This window comes from Piliocolobus tephrosceles, chromosome 15 (assembly GCF_002776525.5).
Source record: "Piliocolobus tephrosceles isolate RC106 chromosome 15, ASM277652v3, whole genome shotgun sequence".
Taxonomy (NCBI): Eukaryota; Metazoa; Chordata; class Mammalia; order Primates; family Cercopithecidae; genus Piliocolobus; species Piliocolobus tephrosceles.
Genome location: NC_045448.1, coordinates 56,812,564 through 56,832,314, shown reverse-complemented (window position 1 = coordinate 56,832,314; position 19,751 = coordinate 56,812,564). Strand labels below are relative to the sequence as shown.

The following is a 19,751-nucleotide window of genomic DNA, read 5'->3' as shown; positions in this document are numbered from 1 at the left end:
CCTCTCTTACTACATTCTGTTAGGCATACATTTTCCATGCAGGGGTGGGTGGGGATTTGTGTGTATGTAATCAATCTTTGTGATTCTCAAGTACTTTGGAAATGTGTCAGGGAGAAGACCCTGTAAAATACACTTTTTGTTTCATTTATGTTGTATACCATGGCGTTAAGAAAAACTGAACATTCATTTTAAAGCAGGAATACAATACACGTCTAACAAATCTCAGATAGCTAAGCAGATCCAATGTTAGTTTTTAAGATAAATGTTGGAAAAAATGAATTTGTCAATAAGATAAAAATAGGTTTAGTAGCTTAATTACACTGAATCACATTAATGGTATTAACGGATTAAGGGAGCCACTGTGCACATGCTAGAAAGAACACTGAATAGGCCTACATCTTATGCCTGGCCTTCATTAGCTGCCTGACAGGAGGACGCTCCTAACCTCTGTGAACCCAATATACCTTGACTGAAAAAGGGGGTTGTCCTATGTATGTGACACACACAAAGTTCTATACAGCTTTGGAAACTGATGATTCTTTGTATAGAGAAAACCTGTATTTATTTGTAAGTATGTAGAGAAGATAGGTGTGTTCCTTTTTATTTTGATACAAAACTCCTTAAAACCACTTTACACCCTACTATGTCATTATTTACAAACGCCTACTTATGTTATTCAGAGTGACTCCATCTCACTGGATTCAAAAGTTAATGAAATCTCATAGACAGCAGCTACATTTATTTAAATAAATTTATTTAAGCACGATTTTTGTTTGAAGTTCACATCACATCACATATGCATGCAGTGGAACTGACAGCCAATGTGAGCAGTTTAGCATTATGTGTATTATGTGTACTGTAAGAGATTATATGCAATTCTTTGAAAAGATTTAATTGCGATCTTTAAAAAATGTTCCCATTTGTTCATGTGTTCGGAAGAATATCCTAATGTTCAGGTGACCTTTAACTACCATTTGTATTAACTTTGAAGAGGCATTTTCTTCTCAATAATAATACCTAGCACATAATGCAGCATTTTCTAAAAATTATAAGACTGGTTCTTACCTTAGCATACCTTCGAAATGTTGTGTTCACAAACTGGATTTAAAATACTGCTCAGTGATTCTTGCAGGACACAGTACACACCATGGCAGATCAAGGAGCTCTACCTTCACTGGGGATGACCTGCCATGGTGGCTGTACAGAGGCTCCATCAGCACTTCCTGTGGGCTCCTCTTCACCACTGGATAAAACTAACTTAATCTTCACTACCTTTATCTGTTCTTCAATAAAGAGCCCTTCATTCTGGGACTTGAAAATTTTGCATATGTATAAAACATGGGCCCAAGCCTTTATTTACACCTGAGCCCACAAAATGTAAGAGCTGAGAAGAACCCCTTCATTTACAAATGAAAAAACTGAGGTCTTTGCATCTAACCAGAGAGAAATCCACAAGCATTTATTATACTCATCATGTTCATTTTTAAATATTTATATTGCTAGGGCAAAGTTGTGACTTTCTGTTCATTATACATAATTTTATATAAAGAATAAAAGGAGTATTGAGGAAGACTTCTTCCTCCAGGACAATGCTTTATGTAATTAGTCTAAACTCTAAACTAAAAGCAAAAATCCTGGCTACAGACGCAAAGGTATTTTACATACTTGGGATTCCAACTGCCAAATACATTCTTACTTCTGTTTATTCAAAGACAAATGGACATACTTTGATAAACTTGGGAGTGAAAAGGAATACCTTCTGATCAAGACATAGCAAACAAGCTCTTATAATTGAAAATCAAGTATTCAAATATTGAGATTAACTTGGGCTAGGATGTCAGCTTTTCTCACGGAATTAACCTTGCAAATCAGCTAACATCATAGTTAGAAATAGTTTCTGCAGGGAAATCTCATGATACATTATTTGTAATAGTATCAATAACATCGAAGGGTAAGTTGTACAGGTAAATGCCTTTGTGTAATTCAGCTGAAGTCTCAGTCTCTCATGAGAATTCTCTTTACATGATGCTCACTGTTCTGAGATCCATCGATTGTGTTCCATCCTAGGGTCTTACCTACTGTCTGTATTCATGTTAGTTTGTATTTATAGTAGTTGCAACTGGTACCTCTATTATATCTTAGTAGTAACTGAAGGCACCACTCTCTGGATATAGAAATTTAACAGAAGTGCTGTTTTCGAACTGACAGATCTACTGCATTCTTTGCATATGTCCAATAGCATATTTCAAACAATGGGTTCTCTCTGCATTACATTACTTTGACAAGTAAACAGCTGTTTAACTAAAACTAAAACATTGTTTTCCCATTTGTAACATCACTGGAATCAGCAAGAATCTGGCATGGTATAACTGATATCATTTTTCTTTTGTAATGCTACATATCATGATGGTGCATCCCACATCAATAACATCTTAGAATCAATAAAACATGATCTTTCTTAGCCACTTCGTAAAGAGAAAAAAAAATGAAACAAAACAAAATGAACCAAAAACCTTCTTTGGCAGCAAAATAGTAATGTATTTAAAAGTATATAACTGAACACTTTAAATTGAGTAGTTCTTTAATCTTGTTTAGTCTTAACTATGCAAGTACTATGTATTCAAATACACATACACATATCAAGTATAGTTAAGGACTCTTCTGATTTTCCTTCAAGACTTCTAACACTTTAACAGATTTTTAAAAATCAACATTGTCATCATTTTCACATTTGTTGTGCCTTTTTTTTTTTTTTTTTTTTTTTTGATCAGACGGCGTACATGCTTTTTGCTTTTTGATGTCAGCCTCAATTACTTTTCAGAGGGAAACTAAGAAACAAAAATCTTTTGGATTTTTTTTTTTCTATTTCTTTTACATTGCCAGTTGCCTGAGAGATGGCACAACCATGTTTAATAAACTAACTACATTTTGTAGGTTTCTTTGTAACAAGTAAGAAATTAGATGTTTTCAGTCAAAGGCCTCAGCACAGTCATACTGTGAATTTAACATAAAAGGCAAAAAGGAACACAAAAAAATTTTTAAAGGAAAATAATGAAGAGCAAAGAGAAAACAAACCCACCAGTAGTATTTTATTTCATGACACAAACAATCTCTTCTGTCATCATGAATTTTAACACATGTACAGTTTGAGAAGAGACAGAAGTACAGAATTTCACCCTTAGCCTCAGTTTCTGTTACTCGTAGTCAACCAAGGCCCAAAAATATTAAATGGAAAATTCCAGAAATAAGCAAGTTTTAAATTGTGGGCCGTTTGGAGTAGTGTGATGAAATCTCATGCTGTCCTGCTCCATCCCACCTGGGATGAATCTACACCATCTACACTTCCTGCCTGTTAGTCACTTAATGGCCATCTCGATGATCAGACCAATGGTCACAGCAACTCAGTGCTTGCATTCAAGTAACCCTTATTTTATTTAATAGTACTTTACTAATAATAACTTTGTTATTAGTGTTGTTAATCTCTTACTGTGTCTAATTTGTTTAAACTTTATCATATATATTTATGTACAGGAGAAAACATAGTACTGTAGTTTGTGGTACTATCCTTGGTTTCAGGCATCCACTTGGGGTCTTGGAATGTATTCCCCTTGAAAAGGGGGGACAACTACTGTAGGTTTATTTCACTTACTCTCATGATTTCTGGGCAGACTGTTAGCCAATGGAAGAAAAAAAAAAGGATTCTTATGTGCAGTACCTGATAGCCCAAATCATCACTAATGGGCAAAAGTAGTTCAAAAACAAAACAAGATTAAAAGACCTGAAATGTCTTTCTAAAGGGTCTTTGCATTAATGTTCAAATTTCTTCTCCTGAAATACCAACCTGAAGATTGGTTAATCTTTGACATTTTATTTAAACTACTGCTTACTAGTTGTCTGAGGTTTAATTTTCCCTTAGTCATTTATGAAACAGAAATAATCACCAGAATGTAGAAAGAACCCTAGTGACTAATTTCTTAGAAAACTTCTTGTTATAAAACACTAATATATATTATTGTCCACATGCTTGGAAAGGAAACCAACCTAGAATCAGTAGATTTGTTCAACTCCTCAACAAAACATTTTCTGAAAACCACCTCCTCAAAAGACGAGCATCATTCTCATCAAGTTGACAGCCCATGGAAAGAATTTTATAAGTGAAACATATGGGAAGACATTAAACATCCTGGAAAAAGTGCCACTTTAGTAAGGGGAAAGAAATGAAATCCCAAAGAAAAACTGTCATTTACTGTCATGACTTTGTTGCACTGAAAGAGTTCAATTATACCACAAAGAATTTTAGAAAGTACTAATTTAAGTATAATGTGAAACCTTCCAACTACCTACTGCTTTGCCTAGTTCAGAAATTAGCAAATTTTCTATTTAAGTAAGAGTACCTTCCCTGTATCCACCAACTACACGCATGATGTATACGAGTAACACTATCAACATGTCTTTATTTTCTACTTCTCATTATTTTATCTTTCTCCTTTGTTCTTCCTTTCAAAATTACTTCACATTCTCATTTCAGACATCTGCATCCTTTAGTGTAACACTTAGAAATCTGGATGAGATGATGGCCATCATGGAACGTAATCACACTCTACATTGATGAATGGCTATTTACAAAATGATTTCTATGATTTAAAAGAGAAAACATCATTGAGCTTTTAAATTTCAAATAAAATGCTACAACTTAAATGGCACTGACTAGCTATGAGCTTCTGGAAGTCACCCACCTGGGGCAGCATGCGATTTTCTTCCTCCAGCTGTCTTACTCTTGCCTCCAGCTGCCTAACATAGGACAAGGTTGATTCTAAAATTAAAAAGAAAGAACTCACATTATACACACAGGTCTTGTTTGGTGCACTGTCAGGGTATTTCTGGCTCGATTTATTCAAACCAGATAGTGACTACTTAAGTCTATTATTTAAAATAAGAAAAAAAAAATCTCCCAGAAAAATAAAAACAGAAGCCACTGAAATGAAAAACAGTTTTGAACAATTTTACAATGTTAAGAAATATTAGATAAGATACAAACTGGCATGTTTACAGGTAGTAGTACACACAATTGACAGATGATTAGTATTAAGATTCTATACAGAACTCTTACAAACCAGTAAGAAAAGACAAGTAAAGGTATGGAAAATATTTCTCAGAAGTGGAAACACATTAGACAAATAAACCTAAGAAAAGCAGTCCAACACCATTATTAATTAGTAAAATCACACATACTTAGAACAGGGCACAACCAGAATTCAAACCTGGATCTAATACTGAAATCCAGTCTCTCCAATGCTCTAAGCCCTTTTAGCTATTTTTAATCACTAAGAATTGAGACATTTCAAAGGAAGACTTTTAAAAATATTTCTGAAGTTTGATCCTCTTAAGATGGAACAAATATTTTTCTGAAGTAAAATCATTTCTCATAAATCTTTCTTAAATGTTTAGTATTTCCTGTTCTGAAATAAAGTGTATTGAGGTCAATTAAAAATATATATATTAGAGAAATTTATAGGTGGTGAGATTGCAGGCTTTTTGCATACCAACCAGCCTCAGAATAATAGGCGTCTTGAAGACAATTATACTCTTTTCTTCTGATTTTGTACATTTTGAGTCGTCAGTGAGTTGTTCCACATATACAAGACTATTTTGTAATGTTAACTATAATCAAAATAAACTACAAAGCTCCATTTAAAAAAAAAACAGAAAATACAACAAAATTATTCAAACATCCAGTTCTCTTTATTTCCCCCAATAAAAATTTCAAGCTTTAAGAAAAATATTTGTTCTTTTCACAAACCTACAGATATTGACAGAAAAAACATGAAAGAGCTATTTAGAGTTAGAATAAATTTTGACTGATTTTGGCTGTGACAGAGACCCAAGCTTTTCACACATCTTTAGGTAAACCAGGAGCAGACCTGAAATTGATTATTGTTTTCATTCCTTCACGAGCTCAGGCATGTGCTGAAAGCTCAGAATCATTATCGTGCTTAGTTTCTGTTCTATACTGAAACTCTAAAGTTTACGGCTTTATGTCAGGAAAAGGGGTTACAGGTCAAGAAAAGTGAATTTTTATTTCTGGGAACAATCTGATAGTAGCTCTTCTTCATTAAAGTGAAAATATTCAAGGTCCTCACATAGTAGCAATTCATTCATCACACAAGAACAAACATATTTCAGGTGCAGTGAAAGGTACACAGCAATGGACTTTCTCCAGAGCACACTTGTGTTACATTAGGTAGCTAGTCAAACATGAGCAAGACAGGAGAGGGCTCCCCACAAGCCCACCCACCAAGAATGTCAGGCAACCATCACGGGATGGTCAGGTGGTTGTTAACTGTCTCTCTAAAATAATAATTAGCTGCAGCCAACACCAGGGAAAGGCAGGCTCCCAATAGATAGAAAAAACCTGGCACTGGTGATCAGCGGTTTCCCAATAAGACCTCTGGAGTTGGGCAAGTGGTCTCAAGCATGCGTACTAAGAGGAAAAATAGCAGTTAAACCAGTATATGCCCTTCCTCTGGGAATGTGAGACGGCTAAGGGAAGAATGCCTCAAGTGAGCATGCATGCATCTTCAGTAAACACACTGTACATGCTCCCCTCCCAAGTGCTAGCAGGCCACTGCACATGTGGACAGTCCACCTCAAGGGAAGAATCAGGGTAGAAGGGATATGAAACCCCAAAGCACACCAATGGATAAAACCCAAGTCAAAAGGTCAAACAGTGCACTTGATCTCTCAAGTCACCCACCTGACCCTCTTCCAAATGTACTTTACTTCCTTTCATTTCTGCTCTAAAGCTTTTCTTTTTTTTTTTTTTTTTGAAATGGGGTTTCACTGTTGTTGCCCAGGCTGGAATGCAATGGCGCAATCTTGGCTCACGCAACCTCCGCCTCCCAAGTTCAAGCAATTCTCCTGCCTCAGCCTCCCTAGCAGCTGGGATTACAGGCATGTGCCACCACACCCAGCTAATTTTGTATTTTTAGTAGAGACGGGGTTTCTCCATGTTGGTCAGGCTGGTCTCGAACTCCCAACCTCAGGTGATCCACCCGCCTCGGCCTCCCAAAGTGCTGGGATTACAGGCATGAGCCACCGTGTCCGGCCATTCTAAAGTTTTTTAATAAACTTTCACTACTGCTCTAAAACTTGCCTCGGCTTCTCCTTCTGCTTTATGCCCCTCAGAAGAATTATTTCTTCTGAGGAGGCAAGAACTGGGACTGCTGCAGACTCATATGGTTTCGCGGCTGGTAATACTTCCATAGTTAATATTGAAGCAGAAGAACCTCCTCAGTGTTCATGTTCTTCAGCCTCAGACACACAAAAAGGGCAAGAGGCAATACAGTAGTGCACCTAAGTGTTTGGAGCCCCTAAGGATCCACAGGATGGATATTGATGCCCTGATCTGAAATTCTTCATGGAAACACAATTATTTTTATGTGGAAATAGTTTATATGAACCCAATTCCGCTTTTGTGACCTCTAAAGCAATGAGCTAACATTTTATTTTCCTTTTTTTTTAAATTTTCTAAAATACATAAGCATCAGTCCTTAATTCACAAATACAACAATTAAGCTCATCTCTGACTAACTTAGAGCAGGCCTGTTTTCCAAAATAGCATGCAGAAAGCCCCCATCACTGACATTAACATGGTGACCCATAGACCTCACACCATTGGAGAGGATTAGCTTTGAGCATTTCTCATATAAGAAAATAGAAGCACGGGTAAAGAAAATTGAAGACATTTGCTAAAGATATCCTCTCATTTTTTTAGCTTAATAAAATGTTAAAACTCTGCTTTCTGGACTCTTCCAAAGAGGGTAAAAAGTATACAGCATAAATGAATAGTAACGTTATTGATTTCATGAGTCTGCTTTACTCTTGCAAATGAATAAGTGGTTCGCAGATCATCAAGATGTGAATGTAGATTGCCTGATTTACCCTGTTTTGCAAGCCCTGCTCTTTCCTCTGGAAAAACAACCACTTGATAAGGCCATCCAAATGAAAAGTTGATCAGCAATATTCTATTTAAACCGCACAAAAAATAAACTTACATTCTTTTTTGTTCACAATTTACACCTTATCTTTATTGCCCCTATGCTGCACTGTCTATAAGGCTGTGATACTTAAAGCAACTGAAAAGACTACAGAGATTGATTCAGATGATATTTTTAAAATGCTATTGAAGGGAATTTATTTTAATTTAGTGACTGTCTTCAGTCTCTTTATCTATTTCTCTTTTCAAAATCTTTGCAGTTTATATATCTGATGTTTTCACCAAGTCTCTACTTACATTATGAAACTATTATGTCAGTTCAGGAAAAATTTCTGAGTTTGGAAAATATTCTGTAACTCCTATTTTTAATGTTCCATTACAATAGATCATGTACACATCTTTTTTTCTAAAGCATTCACTGCAAATATGGGCTGGGACAAGAAGAGACAGAGCATATTTTTAAACAAATGAAATAATGAAAAAGAATAGCTTTACAGTGAAGGCAAAGGCAAAAATATTTTGAGTTCATTCATTCAACAAATATTTATTGTCACTGATTTCTGTCAGGCACGGTTCTAGAGTTAGGATGAAGATAAAGCCAGTTATTGCAAATCTTAATAAGTTTCTCAGAACACACATTCCCTATTAGATTACAGATGTTCCAGAAGGTCCTGTTAATTGTTCCAGGCTCTTAGCCCCTGTTGCAATTATTACTTAACAATTAATGGATACTCAAACAAAAATACACTCTTCCTGGGGGTAAAACACAGGAAGAATATCTGATCTACATGTATAAATAAGAGTACTCAGGCGGTTTTGTTTTATTCAGAAAGAAATTGATTACACCATCCCTTAATGGGAGTGGAGTAGAAAAATATTTTTCTGGAATATACTGTGAAATCAGCATTGTGTCACCAAATCCCTATAGGAAAAGCCATTAAATAAAAAAATCCAATCTCCGAACTGTGACATGAGAAAAAAAGAAGAAATATTTGTTTAGTTAAATCCTTGGGATTTTGAGGTTTGTTACTTACCACAGATCAGCTGAGCCTGACTAGTAGTGCAAAACCAATAATTAAATTTTTTAAATGTAAGCTATATTTTAAATAAAATAGAATAAAATAAAGTATGAGAAACGCAACACTTTTTTTAAAAAGGTCACATCCAAATCCACATCTCAGTCACAGCTAATTATTAGGAAAAACTGATAAAATCTTCTCATGGTGTGAGGAACAGAAGAAAGAAGCCTTTTGGGTACTGTAACACATTGACCACATCTGCTACAACCCTCTTCCCCATGCTGCTTTTTCCCTTTTTTGTCCTTTTTCAAGGGTGTCAACTACAAAATAAGCTGATCTCCTGGTACACTCAGGGAACATGATGGATAGCTGTACCTAAGGGAAGTGTCTGACTAAAACTGGCATTCATTTTATCATAAAGTCATTCATAGAAAGCTGCATTTGAATGTACTATAATTTAAATTGACCATTACATTTTATACCACTGGCTGACAGCTTCACAAAACTGAGATTTCAGAATGCCATTTTTGGCTTTTAGAACTCTGAGAATGAGGCGCCAAAAGAAAACCAAAAATAGCCAAATTCTCAGGTACAAAGTATATAAATATATAATGCATTAAAAAAGGAGCCGGCTGGGTGGTTCACGCTTATAATCCCAGCACTTCAGGAGGCTGAGGCAGGTGGATCACGAAGTCAAAAGATTGAGATCTTCCTGGCCAACATGGTGAATCCCCGTCTCTACTAAAAATACAAAAATTAGCCAGGGATGGTGACGGATGCCTGCAATCCCAGCTACTCAGGAGGCTGAGGCAGGAGAATCGGTTGAACCCGCGAGGCGGAGGTTGCAGTGAGCCAAGATCGTGCCACTGCACTCCAGCTTGGGTGATAGAGCCATACTCTGTCTCAAAAAAAAAAAAAAAAAAAAAGGAGCCTATAAGCAGTTGGGGGAAAATAAGAGGGAAAAAACAATAAAGTACTTTGAAATTTAGTGGTAAATCCTATAAAAGGGGAGCAAAGAAAAGTCAGCATTAGCAGTAGTTCTTATGAAGGAGAAACTCAAGCTTAAAATGCATCAATAGAATTTTGATAGGCCAGAGTGATATGAGTGGAACCACAGATGAACCTGGGCCAGAAGCCAAAAATGATCCTATTGTAAATACAGAACGAAAGGAATCACGTAACAGAAAAGAAAGGGACATGCGGGTGCAGGAGGAGAGGTCAGGTTATTTCCCACAGTCACCTATCTGGAAAAGCTAACATCAAATCATGATAATCCAGTGGCAATTTGCTTTAAACCTCCCAAAAGTTATTTTATTTCTCTTTCCACCCTGGGACACCTATGGGCATCTAGAATTAGAAACGTAAAGTGAAGCAAACAATATTGATGTGAAAATCCAATGAAATCCTCAAGATGTTCTTTGGGTGAATCTCAGGCCCATTTTCAAAGCAGAAATGATTCTTTGAACCTACGTGTAAAAGTTTATAGCATTTCTTGCAAGAAAAACAAATTAAGAAACATGTGTAAGAATTCCACTAAATTCCGCATCTTCTAAATTCAACTTTTAGCAGTAGAATGTACCTTAGACGTTTTCTAATTCAACTTGTGCCACAATCCTCTGACTTGTTTTGCAAATGAGAGAACTAAAGCTCAGAGTGTGATGAACCTGGTTGCTAACAATGGGGACTAGTCAAATATATTCAAACAATTGTGTTTCATTACTCGAGCACCACATTAATTCTCATATTGGATCTACTAATCATAAAGTAACATACATAGATAAATACTAAGTTCTTTTTTCTCTCTCTGACTTTAGATATTCTTGATGGATTTACCTTTACGGTAACTTGATATTTCCTTGGACAATATTCTTGACTTGATTTCACTTCAGCTAACCTGAAATGCATTCAATGATATAAAGGAGCTCTGTTCATTTTTTCTGTTAGTTTGAAAACACTGATAAAAAGGCTAAACCCTCTTAACTTCCCTTTTGTTTCTAAAGCAGTGTTTCCCGACAGAGCATCTATCCTTGAAATCACCCACAAATTACACTGATGATTGTATACAAAAGGTTTATTATTGGTATTTGCAGCTGTCTAAGGTTTGTCACACTTCTGAATGGTTTTGATTAGATGAAGTGCTGTCATATCTCCAAAATTTCAGGGCAGAAAATAAAATCTGGTAATGGTCCATTCTAACACAAACTACAGCATTTGTAAGAGTGTACAGAAGGCTGGGCACAGCGGCTTGCACCTGTAGTCCCAGCACTTTCGGAGGCCAAGGTGGGCAGATCACCTGAGGTCAGGAGTTCCAGATCAGCCTGGATAATATGGTGAAACCCTGTATCTACTAAAAATACAAAAATTAGCCAGGCGTGGTGGTGCGTGCCTGTACTGCCAGCTACTCGAGAGGCTGAGGCAGGAGAATTGCCTGAACCTGGGAGGTGGAGGTTGCAGTGAGCCGAGACAGTGCCATTGCACTTCAGCCTGGGGGACAAGAGTGAAACTCCATCTGAAATAAATAAATAGATAGATAGATAGATAGATAGATAGATAGATAGATAGATAGATAGATAGATAGTGTATATGAGGAAAATTATCTGGAAGACTATAGTGGCCATGAGTTTACAGATGTTAGCTTTTATGTGGCTCTCAAAGAATCAGTCTCTGTGTTGGCTTGATTGTTTATCCCTTTCAAAAATCATGTTGAAATTTAATTGTCATTGTAACAGTATTAAGAGGTGGGACTTTTAAGAGGTGACTAGGCCATGAGGGCTCCACCCTCATGGGTGAGATTGGTGCTCTTATAAAAAGCTGAGTTTGGGCCAGGTGCAGTGGCTTACGCCTGTAATCCCAGCACTTTGGGAGGCTGAGGCAGGTGGATCACGAGGTCAGCAGTTCGAGGCCAGCCTGGCCAACATGGTGAAATCCCATCTCTACTAAAAATACAAAAATTAGCCTGGCATGGTGGCAGGCACCTGAAATCCCAGCTACTTGGGAGGCTGAGGCTGGAGAATTGATTGATCCTGGAAGACAGAGGTTGCAGTGGGCCCAGATTGTGCACTGTACTCCAGCCTGAGTGACAGGGCAAGACTCCTTCTAAAAAAAAAAATGAGTTTGGCCCCCTCTTGCTTTCTTACCTTCAGCCATGACATGATGTAGCAAGAAGGCCCCTATTGAATACCAACCCCTTGATCTTGGATTCCCCAGCCTCTAGAACTGTGAGCTAATAAATTTCTGTTCACTGTAAATCACCCAGTCTAAGGTATTCTATTACAGTAGCAAAAAGTGGACTAAGATAGTCTCTCTCAGCGAAAGAGGCCAATAGCCACATGCTTTCCAATTCAAACTTTTCAATAAACCCCAAGCTCTAAAGATATGACTTGCACTCATTCCATATGAATCCCACCATCTACAGGGTTTTTCATATCCCTAAGGAAATTACTTCAGAACTGTGTATTTTAAAAATTATTACTGTTCTGAAACAAGTGTTTTTCTTCTTCAGGAAAGCAAAGGTCAGCCTCCTACTTAGAATCCTTATTAACTCCACAAGTATAAGTGATTATATTTCTCACTGAAATTTGATGTTTTTATTTAAAAAAAAAAAAATTGTTAGAACCAGCACTTTCAGATTTGCCTGGATATTTAATTCGTACTGCTTTATTAACAGAAATAGAATTTTTAATGGGGCTTTAATTGCCCTAAATAATCTAAAATTGATATCAGATCTTGCTCTAGTCCACTATTTATGAAGCATATTCTACTCTTCTCAGACCTTTTTCTCTCTGCCCACCCAAAAGAGATGACAGTTAGTTCCTCTCCCTCTCCTCCCATGCAGAAACCCTTTCAGTTTGTCTTTGGCCCAGAGCTCTCTCAGCTCTGTGTCTCTGCCCACACATTCCCCTAGCCAGCAGTACTTTCCTTATTCTTCTCTGCCTAGTCAAATACTCCCTATTCTTCCTTTCATGGAATGAAAAATAGCTTTGCATTAATTAGAAATGGCAAAGATTGGAATATACTGCTTTGCACCATAATGTGCTCATGTTGTTGGAGGTATTCAGAGAAAGCTCAATGAGATTTTGCAAAGCTCTCTACCTGTGTATATTGTTAGGCTGATTCCTTTAATTCTGAAGGCCAATAATTCTATAATATCAAATTCTCCCACTCTGCAAGTCTCTTTCAATTTTCCTTTTCCTCAACTTATCTGTCAGTGAATCACATATTGAATGTCTTGTGATTTCTCTACCTATTTCTTACAGTATTGTTTTCAATTTTTGCCCAAAAATGCTACATGACAATATTTCACTAACCCTCAAACACTGACTAGTTGTGTTCCCTGCAGGAGTTTAATGAATATTTGGTAATTTACTTTAATATTAAAACCCTTCCTCACCCAATAGTTATTATCTTCTATGTGCCAGATATTGTTCTAGGTCCTGGGGATACAGTAGCAATCAGGAATGATAAGATCTGGGTGTTTATGGAGCCCACATTCCAGTGGGGAAGACAGGCAGTAAAAACCAAATAAGATATTCTATGAAGGTGATTTGTACAACAAAGGCAACAAAACAAACACAGAGTACTAGGATAGAGATTTGGGGAAGACAGCTACTTCAGGAAGCAGGGTCAGGGAATAGCTCTCAGAGAACTAAGATCTGCATGTGAAAAAGCCAGCTATGCAAAGATCTTGGAGAAGAGGGTTTTAGGCAGAAAGAAAGGCAGTGCTCAGAAGCACTGGCTGGGAAGACCCATATTCTGGAATCTAGTCATGGAGAGGGAAGTGACAGCAGCTTGAGACAGGAATCTGTTTGTCTTGTCACCTTCCTCCACTGCTTAAATTTTTAAAGCCTTGTGCTCTTTTTGGCTGTTTATACTTAGACCTAGTTTTAGACTCTTCAAGTTATTATGCTTTCCTTTTAACAAAAATTTAGCATTATGCGTGGTTCCTCTCTCTCACACCCCACTTTCCCTCCATTGGGAAATTTTTTTTGACCCTACCTCCAAAATATCCTGAGAATCCAACCTCACAATAGTTTCTTACAAAGGACCTGCTTCTATTCTTGCCTCCTCCTCCCCCAGAGCTATTTTCACTCACAGTCTATTCCAAACCCATGGCAGCCAGGGTTTTCTTTCTAAAATGCTAAGTCTGATCGCATCATTCTTTATTCCAACCTCTGCAGTAGCCTCACCATTTTGCTCCAAATTAAAGCCAAAGTTCTTAAAAAGTCCATTAGGGTCCTATGTGATCTGACTACCTGTTTTCTCTCTGACTTCATGCCCTCATTCATTCTGCACCAGCCACGGGACCTCCTTTCTGTTCCTGAACACCATAGGTGTCTTCTTGCCTCAGGAACTTTGCCTTAGTTGTACCCTCTTCCTGGAATGCTCTGCCCCCAGTCAGCTGTTTGGCTAACTTCCTCACCTCTTACAAGTCTTCAGCCAAATCACAGCTTCTCATTGAGACTCGCCCAGTCCTCTCATTTGATCCTGCCACCTGCCACACCTCCAACCCACACTCCTGATCTGCTTTATCCTGCTGTATCACCGTACTAACTTTATTTTCATCAAAATACTACACCACCTTCTACCATATACATTAGCTTGTGCATATGTTATGTGTATTATATAAGGTCTGTTTTTCCCTACCAAAATGTAAACTCCACAAGACAGGGATCTTTGTCTATCACGTTAAGTGACATAGTTGAGTACCTAGAATAGTGTCTGGCACAATAAAATTCTATTGAAGGTATCAACCAGTGATGTAGAAGGTCCCCTAAAGGAAATTATTTCATAGTATAGACCTATACTTTTCCATTATTTCAGGCAAAGCAGGATTTGTATTTAAATGGGGCCCAATGCCAATTCTGTAATGCCGTTTGAAAATCACTCTATGGAACATTAAACTTTGGATGGAAACTTTGAACAGGTTCTCAGATGATGTCAGATCCAACCATTTGTGGGTAATTTCAATAAAAATCTTAAGTGTTCACCAGGCTCAAAAAGGCAGAGGAGGGAGAGAAGAGGGAGAGGGGGAAAACGCGGGCAGTGAGAGAGGGGGAGAGAGAGATAGAGAGACAGAGATAGACAGTGAGAGACAGAAAAAGGGAGAAAGAGCACCTGTGGGGGAGTGCTATGGCCTGAGCGTTGTGTCCTTCCAAAATACGTATGTTGAAACCTAACCCCCAAGGTGAGGGTATTAAGAGATGGAGCCCTTAAAGAGATGACTAAGTCATGAGAGAATGGGATTAACACCTTTATAAAAGAGGCTTGAAGGAGCCCTTTCCACTTCATGGCAGGCGCTATCTATGATTAATGGGCTTCCACCAGACACCAAATCTGTGGATGCCTTCGTCTTGGACTTTCCAACCTCCAAAACTGTGAGCAATAAATTTCTGTTGTTTATAAATTACCCAACCTAAGGTATTCTGTTATATCAGCCTGAAAGGACTATGAAGGGGTGGCAAGAAGAAAGGAAGACACAGAATTAGGTATGGAGGGGTCTACACAATATAGACTATTTCTACCACTAAAGTCTTGGAATACAATCTAAATGCCCCTCAGCTAGAAATCTGCTTAATAAGGTTCTCTTTTGGTTACAAATGCCCACTGGAAGGAAGTTAAACTTCACCTAAACATCCCACCCCACTGGAGGTGTACTGAGGGAGCAGGAGCAGGCACAGCAGTGAGCAATGCACGGGGCAGGTGTCAGACACTGACTGTTCTGCATTGCCAGAGAGCCGTCTGAGGTCGGGGGTTGGTGGGGTGGGGGGGTGGGCAGGGGGCAGCAGTCCATATCAAAAGGGCATCTTTTTGTGAAGAGAAAAATCTAAAATTTTCAAAGGAAGGGAAAAGCAAAGCTATGTGCTGTCCTGTATAATTATAACAAAGGCTGAAAATACTGAATCATTTTCCAAGAAGGGTTTGATGAAAAAATCATGAGTGCTGTTCTTTTACTGCCATGCAAGTGCTGTGCTTTCTGAAACAGCAGTGATTTTGGTTTCATTTAGTATTTTCTATAAAAGAGTAAACAAATGAACATCTAAAACTGACGGTTTGCACATAAATCAATTTAGAAACTAGAAAAAAATTATTAGGGTCTATTGTACCAGAAGATAATCACCACAAATGTGTTCAACCCCCCAATCTTCCCAAAGCAAAGAGTTTTTTGGGGTTTTTTTTTTTTTTTTTGTATGAATTTAAAAGGTATAAGTGCAGTTTTGTTACATGGATATATTGCGGAGTGCTGAAGTCTGGGCTTTTAATGTAAATATCACCCAAATAATGTACATTGTACCCATTAAGCAATTGGTTTTTTATTTTATTTTAAGTTCTGGGATACATGTGCAGAACGTGGACGTTATATAGGTATACAGGTGCCATGGTGGTTTGCTGCACCTATTAACCCGTCATATAGGTTTTAAGCCCCGCATGCATTAGGTATTACCATGAAGTAACTTCTTATTACTCATCCCCTCTCCCACCCTCCCATCCTCCTCAGTCTCTAATGTCTATTATTATTCCACACTCTGTCCATATGTACACATTACTTAGCTCCCACTTCTAAGTGGGAACATGTAGTATTTCCCTGTTTCTGAGTTATTTCATCAAGATGATGGCCTCTAGTTCCATCCATGTTGCTGCAAAAGACATGATTTCATTCTTTTTTTTTTTAAGGCTGAACAGTATTCTATTGTGTCTATACATATACCACATTTCCTTTATTCAGTCATCCACTGATAGACACTTAGGTTGATTCCATATCTATGCTATTGTGAAATGTGCTACTATAAATATACAAGGGTAGGTACCTTTTTGATATGATGATCTCTTTTCCTTTGGGTAGATACCAAGTAGAGGGAGTACCAGATCAAATGGTAGTTCTATTTTTAGTTCTCCGGGAAATTTCTATACAACTTTCCATAAAAGCTGTACTGATTTACATTCCCACGAACAGTACACAAGCGTTCCTAAAGGAAAGAGTTTTTTAAAATGGGGCAAATGGCATTTTGTCACATATGTGCTGTTATTCACCTGTTTCCTTGGTCCTTGGGAATTGGTACCTGGTGGTTTCAGCTTCCATTTCTCTCTCTAGATGGGGCTCCATGCGGTCAAACTTTGCCTTACAGTTTGTTTCCAAGCTGCCCTATGACTAGCACAATGCTACGTGCTAGAACAAGTTGAATAATGGAAGAAAGGAAAGAGGGAGGGAGGGAGGAAGGCCCTCATCATTCTGTTCCCAGATACTACTGAAAGTTTTGTGTTCCCAGGACAGTTTCAAGTAGTGACTCAAGATGCAATTAAATTTCCACCTATAAAACACACAATAACAAGCAATCTAAACAGAAGCCTGGCTCAGAGGAACTTTTGTATGCCCTAAAACTGCCTTCACTTTTACTCTTCCCTTTGAAAGCATCAACCCCACAAAGGAGGTGCCAGGTAAGTGGCAATACATTGGGCTACAGAACTGAGGACTACATGGAAAATATTTCAATCTCTCAAGAGCTATTTAGCATGAACACCATCATAACAGCTATTCAGGGTCAAATGGGTCTTACTTTCCACTGTAATGTTGCTGCTGTTACTGTCATTTCCCAGAGAAAATTACTGCCTTTCCTAATGCCAGAGGATAAAAGCGGATGCCATTTTAATAAATGTAACAATTTTCTTTAATGTATGTGGCCCTCTTGTAACTGCATCCAGTCGGTATTGTCAATGAATGCACAAAAAAGGAAATTGGTAAAAAAAAAAAAAAAACAGGAAATCTGTAGAAAACAAATTTTCAAAAGATAGTAAACCTATAAAAATGTTATTTTCTCAGGATAATTAGTGTGCCTTCTATGCATATTTAGATGCTTTTAAAAGCCTATGTATGGTTGGCTTTTTAGTTACACTTTTCAGAAAAACAAAAATAATTTTTGTCAAATTATACAGCAAAGCATCATTAATTTGAACTTGATCAATTGGAAATTCATAAACAAATTCATTGAATTTAGCCAGCATATGCTCTGTACTGGCTATGAAACAACAGATGGCAAAACAAACTCATATACAATGTAACAACTAAGGAACGTTCCTTTATATAAGAAAAGCGAAGTTTTCACATTTTACTTAGCATTATCTATCTGTACACAAACTGATTATTTCAAATAAATCCAGTTAGTTTAGATAAACGAAATTAGAAAGCACATATTTTAAACTTTTTTGTATGTTGGCATTTTTCATGTATTTATCAACAAATACTTCGTAATTACTCTGTTAACATATTTATTAAGTACTTACTACGTGCTAGGGATACTCATTGAAAAATAAGCAAACAGGACTCCTCCCCTCCAGGAACATTCTAGTAGGGAAAACAGATACATAAATAAGCACACCACTGCCCTGTATGCCCCACCACCACTTTAGCTTAGATCTACATCATCAGAGAGGATCTGGGGTATCCAAGTTGAGACCTAAATATAAACATTTAGGAATGAGCTTTCCAAGTAGCAAGAACAAAACTTGAGAAGTCCCCAAGATGGCAATGAGCCTGAGAGATTCAGAGAAGGGACAGAAGACTGAAGTGGTCAAAGTGAAGTGAAGAAAATGAAGGGTGAAAGGAGAAGACAGGGAGGATGCAGTTGTCTCCTCGAATGGAGACAAGTCCCAGGGCATCAATAAACTAACATAAGGAGCTTGGATTGTGTACTGTTTGCAGGAACACATTGAGGAACGGGGGTGTGGTGTACTGTGGGCACATAATCTGATTTGTATTTGAAAATGATCATTCTGGCTGTCCTATGGCACCCGGAGAGAAAACAAACAGGAGTGGAGAAAGGGTGACCACTGAGGGAGCTGCTGTGGGACTGGACCGAGAGATGACTGTGGGTTGTGTGCATAAGCCAGGGCAGTGGTGCAGAAAGCAGCCAGATTAAATATGTCTCCAGGAGGTAGAGCCAACAAAACATACGCATAGGGTAGATGTGACATATTAAGGGAAAATAAGGAATCAAAGATCATCGCTATATTTTTGGCATGAACAACAATCATGCAATGGCTTGGAGAAGAAGCACAATTGGGGTTTGAAACCAAAAGTTCTATTTTGTTCATGTTAGGCTTAACATCTCCACCAGACAAGGAAGGGAAGATGCAGAGTACACAGTTACCTAGGTGGGTCTGGAGTTCAGAGAAGAGACCTGCAGTCTTGGTTTAAATGTGAAGTCCACAGCAAAGAGCTGTTGAAAGAAAGTACAGGGATGGACAAGGGTCTGACGACAGAAGTCAGGTGCAAGAGGCAGAGCTACAAAGCAGAAACCCTTCCCCAATTAACTTTATCCCCTTCTCCCCAGCCTCGAACCTTAGAAAGCTGAGCAAGTATCCAGCCTCCCTCAATAGACACAGACACAAATCTCCTATGTCTTCCACTTGGGTGCATTTCAGTGAGTTCTCTCTATCCTTCAGTCTTACCTCTGTTCTGTTCCTAAACGCAACCCTCTCATTGTCTTGCTTATCTCCTGCTGCTTCCTTTCAGCATGCTTTTTTCATTCTTCTTCATCTGGGACCCCTTGCTCTTCAAGGGAAATTTGGAAAGAGTGAATTATGCACAGTGACAGAGTGTGGGTTCTGTTAGACTTCCCGGATTCAGATGACAGCTCTAATTCTTCCAGTTTGTAACTTTTAGCCAGTGTTTTAACCTCAGTTTCCTCATCGGATAAAGGGGATAATTACAGTATCTTCCTTATTAGATTGTTGTGAAAATT

General features: G+C 37.9%; 1 protein-coding gene across 6 annotated transcripts in view; it reads right to left on the bottom strand.

Annotated features, from left to right (window-relative positions):
- The window catches only part of CCDC85A (coiled-coil domain containing 85A), a 206,897-nt gene that overhangs the window by 37,290 nt on the left and 149,856 nt on the right, over positions 1-19,751 (bottom strand). For 5 of the 6 annotated variants that reach the window (XM_023228330.2, XM_023228329.1, XM_023228331.1 and 2 more), the window contains exon 3: positions 4,737-4,813. The exons of the other annotated variant lie outside the window; for it this stretch is intronic. In XM_023228330.2, the coding sequence (XP_023084098.1) occupies positions 4,737-4,813 (77 nt within the window). The remainder of the gene's footprint in view (positions 1-4,736; positions 4,814-19,751) is intronic. 6 annotated transcript variants of the gene reach the window in all.